Source organism: Plenodomus lingam (genome assembly GCF_022343315.1).
Source record: "Plenodomus lingam strain CAN1 chromosome Unknown contig_11, whole genome shotgun sequence".
NCBI lineage: Eukaryota > Fungi > Ascomycota > Dothideomycetes > Pleosporales > Leptosphaeriaceae > Plenodomus > Plenodomus lingam.
The window spans coordinates 420,873-440,947 of NW_027093929.1; the positions used below are offsets into that span (position 1 = coordinate 420,873).

The following is a 20,075-nucleotide window of genomic DNA, read 5'->3' on the forward strand; positions in this document are numbered from 1 at the left end:
CCCCCCGGTTCGTGTTGAAGCCCTTTGATCGCGATAAAAGATTCAATGAGAACCCCCCCCCCCCATCCCCATGCATGCCGTCGGAAAAAGGGAAACATGCCATGAAAACGTCCAAAGTGTTTTGTACAAGTTGAGAAAGGAACAAATGTATGCGAAAAGCCCGGCTTTTTTGGCCGGGCAAAGAGAAAAAGACGGAAAAAAAAGGTGGATGGGCTAGCTTAACAGTCACTGTTGAGCTTGTGTTTGGGCCAGGCGTAACCCGTGTCTTCCCATTTCTGCACATTGGTCAGTATTTTTGCACGGTATTAGGCCCTGGGTGGGTCGTCAACTTACGGTGAGGTTCATGTTCGTATAAGCCCTTTTGTGTTTTTTAATGTATGCCGTCGTCTCGAAGCCAGGCGGGTCGCATGTAACCATTTCCTCGCCCTCCTTTTGGTATAAGCGTACATAATCGACGCGCATGACTGCCGGGAAAACCATGTGTTCCCAATCGATCCAGGTCCATGACTCACTAATTCCAAGATTGAGAATCAGGCTCATTGGTTCTTCCGAGACTTGGCGGGCTTGAATGTTGCCATTAGGACCAATTGCGCGACCGTCCATCATGAACATGGTTTCGTCTCCTACTTTCCAGGAGATGAAGGCATCTTCACCCTCGCCAGGCTGGTACTCAAACGAGTAGCGCTGATATGCCTTGCCATCAAACCAATCCTTGTTCAAGTTGGTGGTTGCGGATATAGCCTGCTGATAAGGACCGCCAGTGTATCCGTTATACCAACTGAGGCTATAGTCTGGGAACGCAGTGTAGTTGTAGTTGGGATACCAATACACATCGAATGGAGCCACCTGGAAACTCTGTGTGGCAATCGGCATGTTGTGTGGCGGGTAAGTAGCTCCGACCTCGATGATATCGATTTCGGGCGCTCCCCTTCCGGTACCTGGAGTCGGGTGATCTTCGCCAGGGCATGTGCACGAGGGCAAGCGTTGACCGGGTAGATTGGATAATCCATCAGAGCTTGATTGATTTGGAGTGATACCTACATCGCAAGCCTGATATGTATATGGCCACATGCCTTCTGTCGTACTCAAATATCCCGGTCGACCTAGGTTACCCATAGTCCACGCGCCGGGCCACAATCCCGGCGCACCGCCTGGTCCTGGCAGAGAGACCGAAACCTCAAAGATGCCGCCCTTGAAGCAAAGCTGGTTCCAGCTGTTGAGCATGCCTGAGCGAAAATCAAGATTGTGATTCCTGAACTTGTCGAGCCTAAGTTCCAGCGCGCCGTCATACGTGGTGACAGCATCCGGGTCGTACCATTCCAGATCCCTCGTCGCGCCATACCAGAAGTCGCCGGCAAAGAAGTACGGATCATCACCCTCGTAGAACGTGCGGTTGTTTTGGTTGAACTCATCGCTGAACACCAAGACATAGTCGTCGCCGAACTCGCCCTTTCTTTTCTTGACTTGCTCAGGAGTGTCGGGGTCGATGAGACCGTTGCGCATCTCAACCAAGTGGGGATACAGTTTGTTATTGACGGTTGCCCATGGTTCAGGCCGGGAGGGTTGCGGCATCATGCTCAGTGGGACGCCAAAGGAGGAGTTGTAGTCGATGATGCCGGCGGCCGAGAGCACTGGAAGGGCAATAAAGATGAACAGCAGGCCAATGATCATGACAGCAAGACCAATGGTGGAAATGATACTATCTTTCGTAAAATGATCGCTCATCTTGGGCCTGTACCGAATGTCATCGTCGTCACGTGGCATGTGCATCTCGTCGTCGTCTTCGGCGGCATCACCTACCAGCGGCCAGGCGGCCATACCTTTGGCCTCATAGGGGGCGTTTAAGCGATCATCAACGAAGGAGAGGTTCTTTTCGGCATCGTACAAAGTGTTCAGCTTGGTGGTGGACGAGTTGGGCGTGAGGAAAGGGTTCGCGGGCGTTGTGAGGCCGAGCGGCGTCGTGGCCCCTGCCAGCAGGAGGTTGCTCAATGAGCGTTTCTCCGAAAACGAACTGCGTGCGCTGGAATTTCTGGTGTTGTGATGGGCAAAAGGGTTGAAGTAGCGAGTGTAATCGGTGCCCAGGTCCTGGAGCGTCAAGGCGCTGTCGGTTGAGCGCAGGGGCTGAAGAGGCAGATCTGGGGTACTTCGGTGTTGTGAGTGTCGTAGCAAAGGCCGTGGAGTGGGCCGTATCGCGGGACCATTACTCGATGCTGAATGGGAAGGGTTGAGGGGCGATGAGACAGGCGGTGAGAATGGCGAAGACGGGTGGTGGGAGGCTGTGGGGACGCCAGAGTCGATGTAGTCATGGATATGGTCATGGATGTGATCATGATCGGGTTCGTGGTCCTGGAGGTCGGGCTCCGAGGCTGAGGCCGAGTTGGAGATCCGATCTTCCCCAGAGTCCCGCGCGTGTGGGTGCAGATGTGGGTATGCTGATGCTGATGCTGATGCTGATGCTGATGCTGATGCCGATGCCGATGCTGATGCTGATGCCAATGCTTCCTCCCTTGCGTCGTTGTGGGCCGCTCCTTGTTCCGCTCCGATCGTTGCTTCCTTGGTCGCACTCACTCTCGACGTTGACCGCCCAAGATGCGAAAAGTTGACGGCATTGTGGTGATCAGAGCGAGTCGATGAAGGGGGCGACGCAGCTTGTGACGAGGGGGATGACAACGAGGGCGGTGGTGCTGGTGGGCCCATGGCGTCCAACTTGTAGTAGCGTTCTGACGGGCGTTTGGCTACACAATTCGACAACCTCGTTCCAGTCGGTATATTATTGCCTGATTCCCCACCGGCTTGCGCGAGCGACAAAAAGGGCCCTGTAGAGCAAGCAAGAATAGACAGAGGTCGAGTGAGCGTAATGCAGGTCCGACAAGGGCGCGCGAGTGCGCAGAAGCGAAAGCAAGCTCTGGTGGTGACAATTATGACATGCTGCCAATTGGAGCGAGTTGGGCGGCGCAGCGGTGTTTACAATGAAAGTCGGCTTGCAGCAGGACGGAGACGAACGGGAGGGGAGTAGTAGGTAGATGATAAAGGTCGACCGTGGATAGCTGTTGGGCCGTTGGCTAGCGTGGTTGCTGGAGGCTCAAGATTGTTGCATGTACCGGTACTGTTGTTACCTAGGTAGCGTACGGTAGTGGTAAATAGTTTGCAGGTGAAGCTTGGCCACCGGCCTTGCTCGTATACAGTATAATACTGGTAATGTACTATGCAGGTGTACCTAGTACGATGAAGCCCAAGTCGCGGCTTACTTGGATACCGTATACGTGGTGAATCGTCAGTCTTGGTCGTTGTTTTGTCGTGTGTGAGTGCAACGACTCCCTATCAGCATATGCACCCCCATCAAATCAAAAGGCCATGGCAAGGCCGAGGAAGGGCATGGCATTTTTTTCTGTTGGGTGTTGGAGCGGGAGAGACAATCATGGATTGCATGGTACAAAAGTGCTCGTGAGCCCGTTGCCGCCTCAATCCACCAATCGCACGCCCTTGTCACTTTCACCCAATTTGCCATTCAGCTCCCGTTTTGGGCCTAGCACTACCGCTTCGCAAGGCTCAGAAGCTATCTTTGTCACTGCGCCCGAAACTGCAGCAAGGTATGGGGTGCAATCTTGATACCTAGACTAGCTTGGTTGGTTCGTTAACGCACCTCAGGGGTGAGTGGACTACCCGGCTAAGACCCTACTAAAACTTCACCCTGTTATAGCCTTTTATAACACACTCTAGCTCTATATAAAAGAAAATTATATCAATTACTTTTGATAGCTACTTTTGCTTCATTTTTACACAAGTTATAGTTAAGCTATAGTTTAGCATTCTTTAAAGGTCCTTCTTTATATTAGTATCAAGGTTATTAGGTAATAAGGTACAGTTTTAGTAGGGTCTTAGTACGGCAGTCTACTTACCTATATAGTCTACTTATCTATAAGGCAACGTTACATTATCTTTATTTAGAATAATACGCGAACACGGCCATCACGCGCGCAGCCTCGGTAGACCTTCTAGTAACGTCTTCTTCCCCACTCCGTCAAATTCTTCTCTAAAAATAGAGCGCGACTAGGGGACAAGGGGTCGCCCAAGCACATCATATACAAGGTTGCAGGAATTCCTCTCAAAACTCTATCAGGGAGCGACTTGTCCAAGTTCAATGTTGCCAAGCGTTTCTCTAAGGCAGCGAATCGGCAGACAACAGAGGGCAGTGTAGAAGAAGAGTTTGCCACGTCAACGGCAGAGCGAACGACCGAATATATAGCTTCTGCGCCTGCTCCCTCTTCCGAGGCATCCCCGCCGTCTCAACCCGTGAAAAAGCCTTCCTTGATTTTGAAACTCAGACTGAAGAAACAACCGAAGAAGAAGTAGCAAGACTCCGGCATTTAGCGGGTTCGCGTATGCAGATGAGAATACAGGCGCTTTATAAAAACAGGCTTCTCTTTGCATGTGACTCCTGTGTCGTTTATGATGCTGATGATCGTTTTCAGCATTCATAGACATAGCCAGGAGCATCATCAGATGCCCATAAATATCTCAGTACGTAGGTCTTAAGCGTCCAATCATTTCATAGCATGTGCCATGGCGTTAGGTTGATAACTATGGGAGGATGTGATGCCTGATCGGCTTTTGATCACGACCGCGTCGTCATTACTCTGGGTATAATCTTACTGTCAGAGTAGGGCAAGACTTGTTGAAGAAGTAAGTGGGGAGCTCGTTACGGATTTCCATCGATTAGTTGCTGAGCCAGAGCTGACGCAGCCCACTGCAGCCCAGTAAATTTCTTATGTTTTAATGCAGTTCTAGATTTTCCCAATTTTTTTTCCTCATCATCTAACTGGCGTATACCTCATATTTCATGTAAGCATGAAGAAAATTACCACAGTCGTAGAGACGTGACTTCGTTGGCCGTTTTTCCACATTTCCACATCTCCTCCAGTTTGTTCATCCTCAGCCATAGTCCTTCTCCATATTGCACATGCGCCAACCACTTTACCTTCTTGCTATGTTGCATAATCAACAATGAAAGTCCAGCGAGTCGTTGGAGTTGGCAGGCGATGATGGTCGCGAACACAGCCCGGTATTCTTCGGCAGTATCGATCTGATATCTCCCCATTGTAATCCGGGTTTTTGGTTGGAGTTGCCTCGACCCAGACGATCTTTGCTGTTGTTGCGGCTGTTGTTGTTCTTGTTGCTGTTGCTGCTGCTGCGGCTGACGATGATGTCTTTCTCTGCGACTACGGCTATCGCTCCGGGCTCCCTGAGGATGGCCCTGCTTGCCCCACCATTGCGCGACGTCCTCGAACCCAGTCATGAGCTTCTCATATATCACCAGCATTAACATACAGATGCCTGAGTCTTGTCGACACCCGTGACATTGAGACAGGATGAGGCACCGAGAGATGTTGTTTTTGAGAAGAAAGATTGTGTTCTCCGCCATAGCCCAGTCGGCACCGACGGGGGGTATGACGACTTCTTCGAGGATCTGTAGAGCCGTGTCCATGCACTCGCAGTCTCCATCGTCGTAGCTGTTGTTGGAATCCTCGTATGAGTCTGTATCGATATCCGTGCCGTTACGTGACGAGCTTGAAGACGGTGTTTGGGTTGAGTCGGATGTGTTTGACTTGGAGTAGGAGACGCTGCTAGTCTCAGAAGAGGAGGTCCGCATCGGTTGGTCCAGAGGATCAAGCGACTGGTGTTTGCTTGAATCGAGGCTAAATGGGCGGCTAGAACCGTCTGAGCCTCTGTTCTTGCTGTTGAAATTGCCGAGTTGGGTCAACGTTGAATTGGACAGATTTTCAACTATTGCAGTACTGAATAAGCATGCGATGCAGCGAGCGCGCCTCTTACGAGACGAAACATATCAGCTGGAGCTTACCTGGCATGTGGTTGTGCGAGAGAAGTCTATCCGGACCGAATGGATCAAGTAGTTTATCAAAGCCACCGTGTGGATTGTTCAAATATTCTTCCCCAAAGTCAAGGAACAATTCGGTATCAGAGTCTTCGGGACACGTTGCTACAGTCTGAGTATTTTGTTTTACCGCATCTGTTTGAGAAACAACCTGCTGAAAACCTTCTTGCTGATTTCGAGGCCCATTCTCGGGTGCAATCTCTCTATTGCTACGGTTGCTGCTGCTTCCCTTCGTGGTGGTGGTGGTGGTGGTGCCGCTGCCGTTGCGTGATCCGACATCCGAGCCGGATGACATCGTTTGATCTTGAGATTGCTGTCTCGGTGCCGGTGCTGTGCTGGGAATTGCGACTTGGATGCAGGACATATCATTATCATCCCAAGTGTGTCCGCTCCCTTGAGCAACTGTCCCGGATTGCTGATCGCTACCATTACGTCCGCCTGGTGTCTCTGGACGCTTAACTTCAGCTGATGCCCCTTCTTGCCGCTTGCTGTTGCTACCGCCTCGACTCTTCTGGGCATCGTATACACATCGTGTGCCACGCTGTTGGCACCGACGACATCCCACTTTCTCGCGGCTGCATCGAAGCTAAAGCTACAGTATTAGACTTCGAGACACGATATCTCGCCGTGATTGTCAGAAAGGGGAAACCTACCTTTTTCTTGCGGCAAGAATTACACGCTACATAGGATGTGTTATTAGGCCGGCCCAAGCGATCCGTCGCGTGAAGATTCTGTATCTCGGTTGCGTCCTCCTGGCTGCCGCATTTGAACGTCATGAACATGTTGATCGGCCATCACCTAGTGTCGCGGACGTTGAACGTACGCATAGGAAAGAAGTTGAGGATTGACTAAGGTTGTATTGTAGAAGCTACGGGAAAGTTTGTGTAGGTGAGTGACCATAAACAGCGCTATTCTCAGATAGGCATCGTCCCATCACCAAACCGTGACACCTAGCGATCAGCGATTAACACTCCCGACCTAAAGGTAGGAGCGACAAGGGCATACGCACGTCATGGTCATGTTGAGCGGGGAATCGGTTGATGCCAGTCTTGGTTCTATGGCCGGCTTATCGCCGAAGCACGACGTTGCACAACGTCGTCGCACGCAATCAAAATCTCCGCGCCCTAGTGGAGTCTCATTCACGGCGAAAAGGATCTCCCATACGTGTTGAACCTGCACAAGACAGACCGTTCCAGATCCGCTGTTTGATCGAACCACTTTCTCTGCTTCAACTTAGATACTCACATGGAGGATGGGATCGTACCTATTGCTGTTGGATCGATTGCTAGAATCCGAATAAAATCTTGCCTTTCTTATTGTTGTTTGTGAGCTTCTTGCTGTAGACTGAGACGTTGTTGTAGGTCAAGGCAGCTCCAGAGCGGTCGTCTTTTCTCGCGGCCGAGTGCCGGTGAAGTCAAGGTTAGCAAACGCGCTGCAGCTTGAGGACACGCTGAGTGAGACAGTCTGCGCAGTGCTGCTCTTAAAAAGGAAGCTGGAGGTAGAGTGGGAAGCCTTTAAAACATTACAGCGAATTGGCTGCCTAACTGGTAGGACTGAGATGCGACTCCACAATGCCTACCCGTCAGGAATCGAGACCCTGCATATGAGGATAGGCCCGCGGCCCGCATCGTGCTAAGCATCGTGCATGGATTAAAGCAGTTAGCCCACAGATTCGTAGGTGGATGAGACCTACGATACCGATGTCAACCGCTTGGCCTATGTGGAAGGCATTGATGATGTAGGGGCTCTGTGTTTGGGGCTGGTCTAGGTAATATGACACGATCGTGCCAAGCTGGCACCGATAATCCCGCCAACCACGCCTGTCTCTTCCAAAGGTTCCCGCTCGAAATACACTCGACGCTTTCCCTCGATTCAAATCCCACACCATCGCATTGACTACTTCCTCCATGACTACTCCATGAAGCCTACGAACAGGCTGTTTTCCCAACTTGAACTGAAGTATAGCGTCGAATCGACGATTACATTCGCCTGTTGCCCCTAACGGACTATACCTGCTGAAGTCTTGACCACCCTTGGAGACTCGATGCCCGATAACACCTGGTTTACCCCTTACAAATTCCCACCGTCGACATGCCTGAGTATTGGGCCGTCGCAGAGCATAGTCTATGAGATATCGGATGAGGCTGTAGTGAAGCTTCCTTTTCAATATCCAGTTGCCAGGTCGCCTCCTACGGACGATACAATCGAGCAGATGCACATGTCTCTCCAAAGTCTGGCCCTGTTTAAGAAGGAAAGCACTTTTTATGATATTCTCGCTAAAAATCAACACCCGAACCTTGCACAAAGATTGCAGACTAAACTTCCCATTGGTATTGTTCTCCCGCAATCACTACGGTACAAAATTGTTTACAGTAGAATAGTGACCTAGGGGTTTACTATATAGGTGTAAACTGCCCACGTGTATACTAGTAAATAGGTTTAAAGTAGTAGGTTACTTTTATAGTAGGGGTTTAAATTAAGTATAAAAAGTAGTTGTATTTCTATTATACGCTATAATACCTAACTAAGACTAAAAGGGGTAGAGAAGATTAGCTTCACGCTATACGCACATATAACATAATAATGAGTCATGATATTTTTACTAATAGGAGGTGGTGATAATAGAGGTGGTGGAGGTGGTGATAATAGAGGTGGTGGTAGAGGTGGTGGTAGTGATAGAGGTGGTGGTAGTGATAGAGGTGGTGGTAGAGGTAGTAGAGGTGGTGGAGGTAGTGGAGGTGGTGGAGGTGGTGATAATAGAGGTGGTGGAGGTGGTGGTGGTGATAGAGGTGGTGGAGGTGGTGGAGGTGGTGATAGAGGTGGTGATAGAGGTGGTGGTAGAGGTGGTGGTAGAGGTGGTGGTAGAGGTGGTAGAGGTGGTGGTAGAGGTGGTAGAGGTGGTGGTAGAGGTGGTAGAGGTGGTGAAGAAGATTAAAGAAAGGAGGGGTAAAATACTTAGATAGTTAGTAGGAAACTAGTTATTACAGTACTACGTAATACTAGTAGATTAATAGAAGTAGAAATAAAAGTAGTTTACTTTTATAGAATACATGGTATAATAAACCCTATTTAGGTTTACTTCTTCTACCTAAACCACTTCTTAGTCTACTTTAGATAAATATGGCTACTGTAAACCGGTTTTGTACCGTAGTGTAACGTGCATAAATGTCTTGGCATCCGGTATCGACCTCGTTGCGAAAGCTAACAGCCGCGTCGAAGTACAAGAAACGCTCAACATGCTCAAAGAGGTCAGGGCATAGTTGATGAGGCGGCAAAAGATTTCGATCAAGTCATCCAAGCAGGCTGGACAGGCAAGCTCTCCAGTTTCTCATCTTTAAGCAGTGGTATTGCAGATGTTGGAAACAACGCAGAGGTTCAACAAGAAAAGTTACCGGTACTGCCTGAGTTACAACATCTTGATTACTTGGCGATTGAGAAAGACCATCGATGGATGCATGAAGAGGATTACCGTGCGGCTTGGATTGCTGAGGGCTGTGAGATTCTAGATCAAATCTGGGACTGATTCATAAAGGCAAATCATGTTTGATCGTACACGGAGGCTTTGCGCAGTCGGGACCAATAATCTCCAAAGTCTTATAGATGACCCGAAAAAAGAAACAATCTAGATTGGCCGTGGTCAACAGCACATTTGGCTTGCATCCCCGTAGCATAATCGGAAAGCTAAGACCTCTCGCAGTGCGTTCATGCCGAAGGTTATGATTATGGTGCATGCCAGGCCTCCAACAAAGCCGACGGGGTTCAACCATGCGGTCAAGATGTTAGTATCCCCTGCATACCTAACCACAACTTACAAGTTGCATTGAAAATACTAACTAAAGATGCGAATAAGAACTCGTGCCACAATGTAAATAGCCAATGTACTTTCGACGGCGTTAGCCCTGATTTTGCAATGTGTAAATAAACATGGCCTGGTTTCGTGCAATGTTTGGGCTTTTTTCCTCCTTGTCTACATGGTGTTACGCTATAACACCACTCTAGCGCATACCATATAACTCTACCATTGTACCATGTACGATACGCGCCATACAACACTGTATTATGGTAGAAGAAAACAGGAGTGAAGTAGTCAGATGGCGCCCATGCTCATGATTAATGGCAGGCTGCCTGATCGATGGTAGCCAAAACCAAAAGATAGGTATACCATGAATCCTGATAGACCTTCAAAAAAAACCTCCAACTGAACACACTCCTACCGGTACTACTTGCTGTATAAAGCACGTCTTGTCTTTGATGTGACGAACCCTCGACTACACAACAAGCACTATAGAACATGGCAATGTCAAGACGCAGGTCCACTCCCACTACGCCAAGCAACCTAAAAGGCACGCATACGGTATTTAACTTCTGAATAAAGATTAGTGCACACGGCGCTTGTCACTACGGTACAAAACCGGTTTACAGTAGCTATATTTATCTAAAGTAGACTAAGAAGTGGTTTAGGTAGAAGAAGTAAACCTAAATATAGTTTATTATACTATATATTCTATAAAAGTAAACTACTTTTATTTCTACTTCTATTAATCTACTAGTATTATGTAGTAATACCTAGTTTCCTACTATTTAAGTATTTTACCCCTCCTTTCTTTAATCTTCTTTACTACCTCCACCTCTACTACCTATACCACCACCTCCACCACCTCCACCACCTCTATTATCACCACCTCCACCACCTCCACTACCTCCACCACCTCTACTACCTCTACCACCTCTACTACCTCTACCACCACCTCTATCACTACCACCACCTCTACCACTACCTCTACCACCACCTCTATCACCACCACCTCTATTATTACCACCACCTCTATTATCACCACCTCCTATTAGTAAAAATATTATAACTTATTATTATATTATATATGCGTATAGCGTAAAGCTAATCTTTTCTACCCCTTTTAGTCTTAGTTAGGTATTATAGCGTATAATAGAAATAAAACTACTTTTTATACTTAATTTAAACCCCTACTATAAAAGTAAACTACTACTTTAAACCTATTTATAGGTATATATAAGGTTAGTTTACACCTATATAGTAAACCCCTAGCGTACTATTCTATAGTAAACAATTTTTTACTGTAGTGTGTCTGCTTACTACAAATAGACGAATCATCTGCTACATCGTTTGCCTAGGTAGGTACGGTATGAGATCTTGTCGTGTTAAACCATACCAATGTTAGCAGCGTCAGACACATACAAAGAGCGCACAATAACCTCGTTTCACTTTCAGCCCCAAGACAGCGGGTCAACAGAACAAGAGGTTACATTTCCGGCTGTAGACTGTAGAACACGCCAGTCTCTAGCAAACAGATATACAAGCTACTAGTATCCATACGAGGCAAGATTTCTCTCCTCATCTTCTACAATTACAGAAACATGGAGGTTGAAGAGCTGGTAATTCTGGGGGACACGACTGCACTCCAGCACGGGCCGGTATTTTGTGAGCTCTGAATTCTGGACAAGTTTCGCGGCACTGGAGCTGACTGTATTGCAAATCTATCGGTACCTTTTTTTGGGGGGGGATTAAACGGTACAGTTGAACTTTTTTCTTGATTGATCACAGAGCACTGTACGGGCCCGCCATTGAACCGCGTTCAATATAGTAAGCTGCGCCCATTCCCTAAAACTCAATAATCAATCTCTTCGCCAATTCTCAAGTCCCTGTATCCTTCAACATCACCAAAAGCCAATATGAAACTATCCACAGGTTTCATCCTCATCTGCATTTCTAGCACTTGCGGTGCCCTGGAATGGGTACGTTGAATCTCTATCCACGTCCTACCAAAGCAATGCAGCCTAGGTATGGAAAATGGAAGGGGCCGGACATGGCTATTGTGCAAATCACAGATACAGATTTAAACAAGACTGCTGGAGTGTGAGTATCTATTGCGACCATGGATAGTGGCAAACATCATGCTAACTACAAGGACAGGGAAGCCCGTGTATCAAGGACGGCACTGAATGTTCGCCTGTTTCATTCATGGATGCCGATAGACCATATTCACAGTGTTCGCCAGCTACGCCGGTACACAGTCCGCCGACCAAGGTGTGACCGTGTGAGCCAATGTATGCGTAGGACCAATGATGGCAGCCATTACAGCGTGAATGCGGGTTACTCGTATTCTGCGTCCTTCCAAGCCTAGTAGTTCATCAAGTGCCGTTCAAACCGCTCGAGTAAAACAAAAAATCCATACATGTTGAACCATATTCCGCCTCTTGTGCGCGCAAAACAGTCTGACCAGCAAACCTGAATGCAACGTCTCCCTCGGTGTGATTACATGCCATGCACATTGTAAGCCAGCTATCGGCCCAATACCCTGCCCGACCCTTCCGACTCGAATTTCGCCCTCTCGATTGTGAACAACACTGGCGCACTCGTTTCAACCTGAACCTCGTCCGCCTTGACATGATTACTCGTGCTAACCTGCCCACCGATTCTCGTATCCCAGTCCTTGACATCCCACTCCAGTCCAGCCGTAGTAATGACTGCAGGACCATAAAAAGGCACAATGCCCACGTTTTCCGTAAACACTTGGCTCGACTGTAGCCCACCGATGATGTTCCGTTGACTTCTCAGGATGAAAGAAACACTGGACTCGGAGAAGAGCCAGAGTCGTAGTTGTGGATACTTGGTCTCTTCCCTAATCATCTCGTGCAACAAGCCAAGTCCCTGATCGACTCTGCCCCCAAGCGTGCCGAGCACAAGGACATTCCGCGATGAAGTCGATGATACTCTAGACGATATCTTCTGCATCGTCTTGCCAAAGTCTGTGCTGTACTGGTCAGGATCTCGCGACACTTGGACATTGTGCGATGCGTAGTAGTCGCGTACATTGTCCCGTAACGAGTCTAGATCACCGTGCACAAGATCAGGTAGCTACTACATGTTAGAACCGCCCCGACCCCGACTCAATAAATGCCTCCTTACATATTGCTCTCTAAGTGTTTCCAGATCTCCGCCAAACATGTCGTAAAGCCTGTTGGCGCCCCCATCCGCACATACCCGAAAGCCAGAGTGCTGCCATAGTCGCGAGAAGGCCGCGAAGTCAGCAATGGGCTGATTGAGTATCAGCAGATAGGGTGATGTAGATGGCTCCGAGTGTGCGTCCTCGGCCAGGAATTTGGCGGGATGAAGTCTATGGAGGTCAGACAAAGTCATGTCTGCGATACAACAATTAAATCTAGGATATACAGCAGTATAGTCGGCCGCTGGTGTGGTCATTCATGTATTGATGGTAGGATCCAAGAAAAGAGCGCATGGTGCAAGACGTGCAGTTGATAATCAGAAACTGCTATAAACTTTCAAGCTAGACGTTGGGGACTTGACGTAGCGAAACGCGCTAGGCGTACTACGGTACCCGTAGACGTCAACTTATCGCACCGAAAGTAGAACACGTTAAGCGTTAGGTTGTTGCGACTACATCCCACCATCAACACTTCGACAAACGTCAACATTGCGATCCTCTTGGCTTGGACTACTATCTACACGGACTATCAGAGTGGCGTGTTCACGATTATGGTACCGGTAATGCTTCCCAAGCAGATGGCTGGTAGTATTCGCCACGCGCCCATCACCTCTCCTACCACCACCTCCGTAACGACGTACATTTCGCGTCGTCCAATTACAGTGGATTAAATTGCAGACTTTGTACATGTTCCCTTTCTTTGAACTTGTGTGACATGCGCATATAAGAACCATGTACAGCTTTCATAACCGATTACTACCAATCCATCATAAAAGCGCACTACCAGCTCTACATAGACAATCCCAATAAATATTCAGATCAGATTAGGAGATGTGCGTGCTTGTGATGTGAATAGTGAGATGACAAAAAGTTGAGCGCGTGGATTGTGATTCTAAATACACAGAAAAAACAAGGCACGCCGTGCATGCACCACATGCCCACAGCGCGGGCGATGACAGGATAATCAGAAACCCGGGCACGGTGCACGCAAACCCAATTATCCATTAATGGATTTACCCGCTTCCAGGTTCTCGGCGTCCCGATCGTCAACGTCCTTGACATGCCCCGTAGCCGCCGCCATGTCCTGATCTGCAGCCACATCAAAGTCCCTGCCTCGATACTCCGGGCCCAAGATCGTTAACAGGATAACAGAGGCATACACGCAGCCCATGAGGATGCAAATCACAAGGCCGTACTTGTACCGCTTCACCGCACCCTTTGGCGGCAAGGGAAACTGCTCACCAATGGTGGCTTCAATCGTCGACGACGCAGACGAGACGAGATTACCCAGCTGGTAGCTTGTGCCGACGACAAAGGTGCGGAAGGAGCCCGGGGAGAGCTCCATGAGGTGGATGGGGACGACGCCCCATGCGCCCTGGACGCAGAATTGCTCGAAGACGGCGGCGGCGATGACGGCGTTAGAGGAGGTGAAGGTGTATGGGTATAAGAGCGCGCCGCCGAGGATACACATGACGACAATGCTAAAGCGGCGGCCGAAGATGGAAGAGCTGTAACCTACAAAGGTACCTCCGCACATGGCACCCACATTGGCCATAACTTGGATGACGGTGACTTGGTTCTTGGAGAAGTTGTATTGGTTAGTCAGCATGGTTGGATAAAGGTCTTGACTGCCGTGGGACATGAAGTTGAAGCCTGTGCCTCGTCATCAGTGCTGCTCAATGGAAGTCATCGGATAGTAGTAAGCTCACCGGCCATGAGAAGGACCATGTAGATCAACAACAACCAGTGTCGCTTCAGTGCGACTTTACCCTCTTCCAAAAAGACCTTGGCGGCGTTGGGTTGCTCTTCACGGAGACGCTGACGCTCCTGGTAGGCCAGTGTTTCTGGGAGACAGATACGGAAGATGATGATGAGCACAGGTGGTCCGGCACCGAACCAGAAAAGAGGTCGCCACTCATGGCCAACGGTATCGACAAAGGCGCGAGCGAATACGGTGGCAAGAAGGTATCCAAACGCATAACCTGAGTGCGAGGAATCAGCATGCGCAGCTTTGGGGAGTATGGCGCGCTACACAGAGAACTCGGATGTGTCCTTACCTTGCTGGAGCATTCCAGAAATGAGTCCTCGTGCTGCTTCAGGACAGTCCTCCAAAGCTGACGGAGATTAGTATAATTGGTCACAGTTGGCCACGACTTGAGCAGCATGTACCTGTAGCAGCAGCATTCCCATACAGACCCCCCATCGCGATACCAAACAGTGCTCTCACGGCAAGGAACTCTTTATAGGTGACGCAGAACCCCGTTGCCAATTCCAGCACAATGAACAGCAGATTGTTGATGATAAATGTCCACTTCCTCCCATACCGGTCGGCAGCCAGGCCAAAGACAATACTGCCAACAGACCTTAACATCAGTACTAGCGTGATACCCCACGTGATGTCCACTTTTGTCTTTCCAAACGTCTCGGCCAGATTCTCCACGGTGAGGGATACGGTGAAGAAGTCGAAGGCGTCCCAAGTCCAGGCAAAAAAGGCGACGAGGAAGAAAAGCCATTGCTGCAAGTTGAGCAGGCGCAGCAGGGTGATGGGATTGGCTACTTTGTCGTGGGCTGGTTTCAGGGTTGCCAGGCGCGTAGACAGGTAGCGGCCAGCCGATGTCTTGGGAACAGGGACAACATCTCTCCGTTCCTCTGATGCGTACTTTTCATCCATGACGTATGAAAACAGCAGGCCCTGGCTGCGTCATACAGTGAGCAGGCGGACTCGAACTGGTAGAAGAGGAGCTGCGGTGGACACTGCAGGGCTGGAGTAGAGCCGAGATGAATGGAGCCGAGATGAACTGGAAAATGGCGAGGGATACGACGAGTGGACCTGCGTTGCCAACAAGGCTGGGGAGGAGGGGCAGCAAGTTGGTCACTGACTACCTCGTCCGGGGAAATCGTCGCTTTATAACGCTGTTCCCTCCCAGCCCGGCGGAGGTCGGTTCCATTATTCTTGCAGGCCTCACTTCGCTACCCCACACACACAAAGGCCGATGATCAGTTCTGTATCCAGTTACACCGCATGAGAAATAATACTTGTAGACAGCTGTCTGTGCATCCTCCCACGGCGGCCTGTGAACAGGCCTTTTCGGCGTGCAGATGACGACTCCGCATCCTCGTCGACACAAGTACGATCGAATGATGCGTTGAGGGGAAAGGCCACGATGGTGGAGAAGAGTAGGGTCCCCCTGCTGGGCTTATGTGGGCGGAATGCTTAGTGGCAATTAAGCGTTGACAGGGCGTTGCTTGGTGCGTTGCTTGAGTAGCTGTAGAGCCCAGTCATGTCGAGAGGTGAGGTGAGGGGCCGAGTTGTTGACCCGACCAATGCAGATGCAAGACCCTCCCGGTGGAAACAAAACGCCTACAAAGAAGCTTTCCCTAGCACCGCCAAAAGGCTTGTAAGTGCCGCATAAGCTTGGCAGCCCACACCCCTTGAGCATACCTAAACGGTTGGCAGCTTCGCCCACTGGGGAAATCGGCCGTAACCTCGGATACAGAAGTCTGGCTACCATTCTTTTCTTCCCATTCTCTCGAGAAGACATGGATGCTACCCCTGTCGACCCCGCACACCTATGCTGCCGAAAGCGCCCGTGAACATGCCACCCCCCCTCCAAAAAAAAAAATTAAAAAAAAATGCTATGCTGATACTATACGCTGCTCTCGTACACTCGCTATGCTGGTAAACAGGATGGGATGATGTTGCTTCGTCATACATATCGTCATTGCCATTGCCATTCCCATTGCCATTGCCATTGCCATTCCCATCACGCCTGCCTACTACTCGTTGCCCTTGAACCTTCTGCCTCACTGTTGCACTCCTCCGTCAATCGCTCCAACTCGGTCATCCTCAACGCCTCCTCGACGCTATGCACAAAGTGTCTTGGCCCCCCACACATTTCAATGATGCCGCTCTTGTCAAAGAGCTGATATACGGCACTTTGCTCATTAGGCACACGGCAGAAGAACACCCTGACGCCTCGTTTACGGTATGATTCTACAATCTCAGCAAGCACCTGCGCACCCGCACCGTCCAGCGAGGTCACGCCGTGGACGTCGAAGATGATGTTTTTGTTATGTTCTGCCCGCCGTACCCGGGGCAGGGCTGGATGCGCTTTATCCGTCCCGTGATCTTCAAGACGACGTAGGCGGTTCTTCAAATTCCCTGTGTTGGCAAACGTGAGCGGTTCAGGAATCTTGACAATAAGACAGCCCTCGATGAACTCGACCATGTCAGAGTCAATCTCAGCATTGGCGAAGCGGTTCGTGCTCCCAGGCACACGACCCAGGATTTGAATGCGTGGACGAACCGAATGGCGGATGAGGCGTAGAAGCGAAAGGCCAATGCCCACGCCAATTCCGCGTTTGAGATCCCATACAATGGTGATGACGAAAATGAGACCCATGAGTACAAGTTCGGACCAGCCGCGAATGCGGAGGAAGAATTTGACATCGTGCGGTGCCTCCTCGACAAGCGAGTAGGCTACCACGGAGACCATGGCGCAGAGAACGCCTTTGGGCAGGTAGTAGAAGTAGGGTAGCATGAAGAGAGTGCATAGGATCGTGATGAGCGAGAGAAACACGGAGCTCATAGGTGTAGTGCCCCCTGTCGATGCATTGACTTTAGATCGGCCGTAGCCACCAAAGGCCGGCAGAGCCATGAAAAGTCCACCCGTTATGTTTGCAGTGCCCAGGGCAATCAGCTCTCGATTGGCACTGAGCGGCATTTGCACTCCGTCCTTGGTGTGATCGCCGCCGCCCAAGGACTTGGCTGCAACAGAGGACTCGAAGAAGCCCAGCATCGCAATAATCAGGGAGGTGTTGATGGCGTCGGAGGCGTACTTGAGGTGTGACGTCTCAAACGGAAAGTGAATAGAGAATATGCGCCCTCCACTTGAATTGACGTTTCCAAGGACGGCAAGACCTTGTTGGTCGAGACGGTATCGCCATGTGAGGAGGGCAGATAGTACAACTACTACAAAGCGATCGGGGATATAAGCAACATTGGGATACCGCGGTTGCAGGCGCTTCTTCAATTCCCTGTGGTTGTGTCAGCACGATCCTCGTTTCTCGCAGGAAGTGGTGGTATCTACCTGAAAAACATGATGATGGCAAATGCGGTAAATGAAATCGCACAAGTAAGTCCATGTGCCTCTCCAACATGACGGAATAGGAAAACGACCTTGTCCAGACAACTTCCGTGAGAGACCTCGTCTGCAGCCAACCTCGCCAGTCCCATCTGTGGAATCAGCTGGTCAACGAAAATGACGACACCAATGGCACTGATGAAACCGCGCAAAAACGGACGGCTCAAGACATTGTCCAAGAAGCCCAGTCTGAAGAAGCCGGCAATGAGGATGAAGGCGCCAGCAAGACAAGTCACAATGCCAGCAATTTCAGCATTCCTCCGTCCATCATTGTCTCCAGAAGTGCCCTTTTTGATGTTCCCGCGCACAAGTTCACCCACGAGCAAAGAGCCTGGCGCCTCCGGGCCAACGATCATCTGCGGACAGGTGCCTAGGATGGCGTATATAAGGGGATTAAGAGCAAACGAGTAGAGGCCGTGAACGGGCGGCAGATGGGCGAGATTAGAGGCGTAGGATAGCGCCATGGGAATGTAGAACGAGGCCATGGTGATGGCGGCAACCAGGTCGCCCTTGAGGTAGCGCCACTTGTACTGGCGAGTCCAATTGAGGAGTGGGATGTAGTAGCGCAGATACATCATGCGCTTGTCCTTGATGCCGTGGCGCTCAGCCAGCCACCAGGTTGTACTCTTGCCCTGGCCGTAGCCCTTGCCACTGCCAGCTCCTGCGCCCTGTCGGGCCTCTCCCTGGAGAAGGGCAGGACTACTGCCAAAGCTCTGGATCGAGTGCACGCTGCCTGCGAAGCTTCCGTAGTCGCGGTCTAAGACTGGCCGCGTGGGACCCATGTCTTGCCCATCTTGCTTTAGTAGGCGGGTGCGTTCTGTTGGCTCCAGATCGATTTCAATGATGCCGCCATGTGGCCCTGCCGTTTCCTGGATTGAATGTATGGAAAGGTTGTCGGCTGCGGCCCGTGTACCGCCAGGACCAGTGGCCAGGACGAGACGGTAGGGGTGATGGCTGTTCGAGGGATTTGCAGCGTCTTGATCGTAGTAAGGGTTGGGATGCATGGTGTCTTCGGGCGAGCTCGACCTGTCCGAAGGTGCGTGAGCCTGTCGCAGCTGGCTGGGGGTGGCGGGCGCGTGGGCATGGCGGGCGCTGGCATTGGACGAGTCGCGCGAGTGCGAGGCCTGTCGAGCAGCCGAGCTGTCCTCTGCGCTGTTTGCTTTTGGGGTGGCCATGCTCGATCGAGGAGACAAAGTAGTGTGTAGCTGTATATGCTACTTGCTTATGGCAGTCGCTACAATTGTGTGTCGAATGCTAACAAGCTGACCGCTTTTCAACCGCACTCTGGTAGGACGAAGAGGGTTTCCGGGCTCGACAGTAGCGTCTTCGCTACAGCTTCCATAGCGCGACCGCTCGGTGCAGCAGCAGGAAGAGGAAGAGGAGAGAGAGAAGGAGGAGGAGGAGAAGAAGAAGGAGAAGAAGAAGAAGAAGAAGAAGAAGAAGGGCATGAGACGTAGCTTGATTTAGCAATTTTTGTCGCGTCTGGGACTAGTAGCTTCGAACGGCCAGGCCAAGGCCATGCAGTGAGCGCCTCACACTGCAGGGATGGGCGGCGGAGGGGGGAGTGTTGTGGCAGCTGCGTCATAACCGAGCGACTGCTACTCTACTCTAGTACCGGTAACAACTCATAGGACGGTTGTATGTAATGCCATGGATCCATGCCCCCACCATTGCATACAGTGTAGTCATGCTTATACTACTCTGCTCCATTCTCATACAGAAGAAGGAATAGAGTACTTACTATAGTAGAAGGCCGAGGCACATGAAATACTCTACGTGGAGCAACAGATTGCCTGTAGTATGAGTAGTGCAAAGTGCAAATCAATGAAACGGGTCAGACTGCCGCCAGGCAATTGATTTCATGTTCGCGCCGTTGTCGGAGTGCTCTGGATGGGATGGATTGACGTGCGATAGCTCCGACAGGGCGCCCAGGAAAAAAAATGGTGTAGAACCTTGCTACCAGTCATCGCATCTTGTTTTGTTCCGCGTTCGACCTCAGCTCTACCGGTACACTCCGGTATTCCGTTGCAGCCTTTAGCCACATGGTATAAAGAC

At 50.3% G+C, this 20,075-nt stretch overlaps 7 protein-coding genes across 7 annotated transcripts; 2 read left to right on the top strand and 5 right to left on the bottom strand.

Moving 5' to 3' along the window:
- Positions 1 to 58: 58 nt before the first annotated feature.
- On the bottom strand, positions 59 to 2,814 carry IAQ61_000547 (uncharacterized protein; the record flags this gene model as incomplete). The annotated part of the gene is made up of 2 exons (XM_003842760.2): positions 59 to 275; positions 334 to 2,814. Coding segments are annotated over 2 exons (2,538 nt in total), but the record flags the coding sequence as incomplete, so codon positions are not given.
- A 2,044-nt stretch (positions 2,815 to 4,858) lies between these two features.
- On the bottom strand, positions 4,859 to 6,675 carry IAQ61_000548 (uncharacterized protein; the record flags this gene model as incomplete). Its single annotated transcript, XM_066094717.1, has 3 exons — positions 4,859 to 5,784; positions 5,861 to 6,479; positions 6,547 to 6,675. 3 exons carry the CDS (start codon positions 6,673 to 6,675, stop codon positions 4,859 to 4,861), a joined length of 1,674 nt encoding a protein of 557 aa, XP_065955025.1.
- Positions 6,676 to 7,914: 1,239 nt separating this feature from the next.
- On the top strand, positions 7,915 to 9,416 carry IAQ61_000549 (uncharacterized protein; the record flags this gene model as incomplete). The annotated part of the gene is made up of 2 exons (XM_066094718.1): positions 7,915 to 8,134; positions 9,140 to 9,416. Exons 1-2 carry the CDS (start codon positions 7,938 to 7,940, stop codon positions 9,414 to 9,416), a joined length of 474 nt encoding a protein of 157 aa, XP_065955026.1. The 5' UTR covers positions 7,915 to 7,937.
- A 2,385-nt stretch (positions 9,417 to 11,801) lies between these two features.
- Positions 11,802 to 13,186, bottom strand: IAQ61_000550 (uncharacterized protein). The gene is made up of 2 exons (XM_003842746.2): positions 12,840 to 13,186; positions 11,802 to 12,788 (listed from the first exon to the last, which is right to left on the bottom strand). Exons 1-2 carry the CDS (start codon positions 13,131 to 13,133, stop codon positions 12,213 to 12,215), a joined length of 870 nt encoding a protein of 289 aa, XP_003842794.2. The 5' UTR covers positions 13,134 to 13,186; the 3' UTR covers positions 11,802 to 12,212.
- Positions 13,187 to 13,873: 687 nt separating this feature from the next.
- Positions 13,874 to 15,672, bottom strand: IAQ61_000551 (uncharacterized protein; the record flags this gene model as incomplete). The annotated part of the gene is given in 5 exon segments (XM_003842745.2): positions 13,874 to 14,529; positions 14,586 to 14,858; positions 14,934 to 14,990; positions 15,046 to 15,572; positions 15,584 to 15,672. Coding segments are annotated over 5 exon segments (1,602 nt in total), but the record flags the coding sequence as incomplete, so codon positions are not given.
- IAQ61_000552 (uncharacterized protein) lies at positions 15,655 to 15,873 on the top strand (the record flags this gene model as incomplete). The annotated part of the gene is made up of 1 exon (XM_066094719.1): positions 15,655 to 15,873. The coding sequence occupies one exon, from the start codon at positions 15,655 to 15,657 to the stop codon at positions 15,871 to 15,873; it is 219 nt and encodes a 72-aa protein (XP_065955027.1).
- Positions 15,874 to 16,431: 558 nt separating this feature from the next.
- IAQ61_000553 (uncharacterized protein) lies at positions 16,432 to 19,776 on the bottom strand. The gene is made up of 2 exons (XM_003842744.2): positions 17,967 to 19,776; positions 16,432 to 17,913 (listed from the first exon to the last, which is right to left on the bottom strand). Exons 1-2 carry the CDS (start codon positions 19,193 to 19,195, stop codon positions 16,641 to 16,643), a joined length of 2,502 nt encoding a protein of 833 aa, XP_003842792.1. The 5' UTR covers positions 19,196 to 19,776; the 3' UTR covers positions 16,432 to 16,640.
- Positions 19,777 to 20,075: the final 299 nt, after the last annotated feature.